This window comes from Temnothorax curvispinosus, unplaced genomic scaffold, assembly GCF_003070985.1.
Source record: "Temnothorax curvispinosus isolate PA1 unplaced genomic scaffold, ASM307098v1 QBEX01014873.1, whole genome shotgun sequence".
Taxonomy (NCBI): Eukaryota; Metazoa; Arthropoda; class Insecta; order Hymenoptera; family Formicidae; genus Temnothorax; species Temnothorax curvispinosus.
Window position 1 is genome coordinate 5933 of NW_020224653.1, and position 3583 is coordinate 9515.

At 37.5% G+C, this 3583-nt stretch overlaps 1 protein-coding gene across 1 annotated transcript; it reads right to left on the reverse strand.

Annotated features, from left to right (window-relative positions):
- Positions 1–661: 661 nt before the first annotated feature.
- On the reverse strand, positions 662–2921 carry LOC112465043. The gene is made up of 2 exons (XM_025032414.1): positions 2832–2921; positions 662–2749 (listed from the first exon to the last, which is right to left on the reverse strand). The coding sequence occupies exon 2, from the start codon at positions 2601–2603 to the stop codon at positions 756–758; it is 1848 nt and encodes a 615-aa protein (XP_024888182.1). The 5' UTR covers positions 2604–2749; positions 2832–2921; the 3' UTR covers positions 662–755.
- Between the last annotated feature and the right edge of the window lie 662 nt (positions 2922–3583).

Here is a 3583-nt window from a genome sequence, read left to right on the forward strand (position 1 = left end):
GAAACAGGTAACGTTATACGGAAATATTGCTTATTTCCGCATTCTACGGTTACCTCATTGCCTACAGTTTCTTTCAAACCGAGAAAGTTTGTGTCCGCAGTAATTAATTTTCCAACAGTATCGGCGGACGAGCACAATTACCACCTACGGGACTCAGTAGATGTAAAAGCTTCTTCGAATTTAATTTCGTGCGAGGCTGTGCAGCTCTGAGAAATCAAGGAACTTCGTCTCGGAAATGGAGATCCAAGCTTAGGATTACTATTTGACAAAAAGTAATTGTTGCCCGAAAAATTCGAAAGCATGCCAGAATGTGCAATTTGCCCACGCATGTAACTCCCGTGAATAACGCTATTACGTTTGACAAATCCACAATCGCTATCATGTGCAAATTCTGGAAGAAGCCAATAATTCTTTACGTAAGTTATTAAGTTATTTCAATTATCATATACATATCTTATGTTTTAAATAATTTCATGCTTTCTTTTGTATTTTAAATAAGATAAATAAGAAATATGCTAAATTATATAATGTTTTTTTGTAATAATTGTAATGTATGTGCATCAATATGTACTAACCGATAAACTGATGCATTCTTAGCCACAATGTTCGTTACCATCCCGAAAATGATCTGTTGTTGTTTGTTAGCCCAGTCAGAAATGTATTTTTTTTTTTTTTTTTGGTTTCTGCTCCTTTGGGAAGGAGCAAAGCGCCTTCAACCCTGCCTTTGGGTTATATAGCGCAAATAGTTAAGACCCTTATATGATTCTGCCCGTCCGCTTGATAAAATTAAAAATCACTCCTATTTTATTCCAATCTTCTCTCTTAATCAGATCAACGATATCCTCCGTTCCATGAATGTTCCGTTTCACCAGTTCCTCGCCCATAACCTCACGTTCTGCGTCATACCTGCTACACTGCCATATCACGTGATTTATATCTTCGATTTCATATCCGCATTCACATCTAGGGGAATCTATATAGTTTTTTCTAGCTAGGGACTCATTCAGGTTATAGTGATTTGCTCTTATTCGATTTATAAAAGAATAAAAATATCTCTCCGCTCTAACTTGTTTAAACCAAGGCTGTTTTATATTTTTGTTAAAGAAATTCCGGAAATAATCCTTTCCTTTATAGGAACTTTCCCTGATTAATACATCCTGAGTCGAATTCCAAGCTTCTTCTTTAAATATACATCTCAGATCACTTATCGGGATTGGAAAATTCGACATAGCCTCTTCCGATGCACCCTCCTTCGCTAGCAAATCCGCCATCTCATTACCTGTGTATCCTCGATGAGCAGGAATCCAGCCGTATATAATTGTACATCCATACTTATTTTTCAGCCTAAAATGACGTCTTCTGATATCTAAGATGAGACTACTCTTGTACACATCCAGCCTATTGTTTTTAATGGCTTTCAAAACACTCTGACAGTCCGATAAGATTAATACATTCTTGAAAAATCCTTTTCCTTGATCTTGATCCTTCTCCAATTTTTCCAATGCAGTAGATATTGCAAAAGCCTCCGCAGAGAACGACGACCACATCTTCGGAAGACTAGCATACAAAGCTTGACTGTTATCTTCAAAAATCACACTAGCTCCTGTCGCGACGGAATCCTCTGATTTTGATCCGTCTGTATAGATAACCATAGGATTTTCCAGATCATACTCATCACAAAACTCCTTGATAAAATCCAAATCCTTTTTTTCATATTTCATTTCTTCAAGACGTCTTCTTTCCTTGGTTTTCCTACCAGCGCTATGCGAAAAACCTATTTCAGTATCTATCGTTATATCCTCCGTGAGATCTTCATAATTCATGTCCCATACTTCAAAATTATTCAGTGACTGACCGATATCCTTTCTAAACAATTTGACTCTATCCCACGCTAATGAAATTATACTCTTTTTTTTCTGTGGGTGCCGCATCCTATGCAACATCTCCTTTTGACTCAAGATGTCTATACTTTCTCTAATACTCGGGTTACCATATTTAATAATCTTCGTGCAGAAATTCTTGGCTAACATCATAGCTCTTACGCTGAGAAGATCTACCTTGGCTTCCGCCACTAACACGTTCGTCGGGGTACTGTTCCTAGTTCCAAGCGCCGTCCTCAAACCCAGATATTGACCTCTCTCTAATTTCAGTCTTAGCGAGCCGGTAGTAGGTGCATAAACAAAACATCCATAGTCTGTTACAGATCTTACTAAGCTCTTATACAGCAAAAGAGCTGTATAGCAATCAGAACCTCTTGTTACACTATTCAAATACTTTAAGATAGAATTTGCCTTTTCTATTTTTGCTCTCACATCTTGAATATGCCCTTCAAATTTTACTTGGTTATCCACTCGAACTCCCAAGAATCTGGATTCGCTACTATTTGGTATTGTCACCCCTTTCACCATAATACTAATATTGTCATCTACGAAACCGCTCCTTGAATATTCCACCAGCGTTGTCTTCTTAGGCTCCAAATCCAGACCTAGTAGCTCCAAGTTTTTGGCTATTATATTTACTGCCTCTTCAATCTTATCTCTGTTTTGCTTTCTATCCGAACCCATCTTATATACCACTATATCATCCGCAAATTCTAACTCCATTACACCGGCATCAACATCCACGGTAATATCATCAGAGTTGAGAGCGTACAAGATTGGACTCAACACCGCTCCCTGGGGTAGACCTTTTCTTGATACTCTTCTGACCGTTGTTTTATTATCGATGATGTATTCCACGTCCCTTTCATCTAACCACACATTAATAAACCTGAATGCCCTACCAGGACAACCCTTTCTTCTTAATTTAGATTTCAGGATATGGAAATTCACATTATCGTATGCTGATGCCACATCAAGAAATGCCGCTAATACGTATTCTTCACTGAGAAGCGCAGTTTTTATATCTGAGGTAAGTTTCACCAGGTTCTCCGTGCATGATCTACCTCTTCGGAAGCCGTTTTGAAAAGGGTGAAGCTTATTTTCCCTCTCCGCCCACCAGATGATCCTCTCATTAACCAATCTCTCCATCACCTTACCCATGCAGGATGACAATGATATTGGTCTGACTTTATTTTTGTTAGCTTTGTCTATGAATAAGACTTGATACTCTCTCCACTCCTTTGGAAAACCTAATCCTATCCATATATCATTTAATAAACTCAACAAACATAACATAGCTTTTCTAGGGAGATTCTTAATCATTTTGTAATCTATACCATCCCTACCCGGTGACGAATCTTTTTTAATCATACTAAGGGCTCTACTTAATTCTACTTCTGTAAATAACGCATCTAACTCTTTATCTGTCCTATCATATGTATCATCTTCTATTACTCTCCTTGAAACTCCCGGAGCCGAGAGCTTATCTATTTCTACTTTAATAAGCTTTTCTCTATCCCCCATCTGCCATTTATTCCAACTTACTCTATTTCTAGCTTTTTTAAAAGTCCTCATTGTGTTCCAAACGTAAGATACACTAGTGAATCTACTAATACTATTACAGAAACATTTGAAACTTTCTCTCTTCTTTTTCTTTATTACTTTCCTAGTAACAGCTGCCTGTTTTTTATATTCAATGAATG

What these genes read in the sequence shown, in the direction of transcription:
- LOC112465043 (XM_025032414.1), bottom strand. Translation starts at nt 2,603, where the DNA reads ATGGAGTTAGAATTTGCGGATGATATAGTGGTATATAAGATGGGTTCG.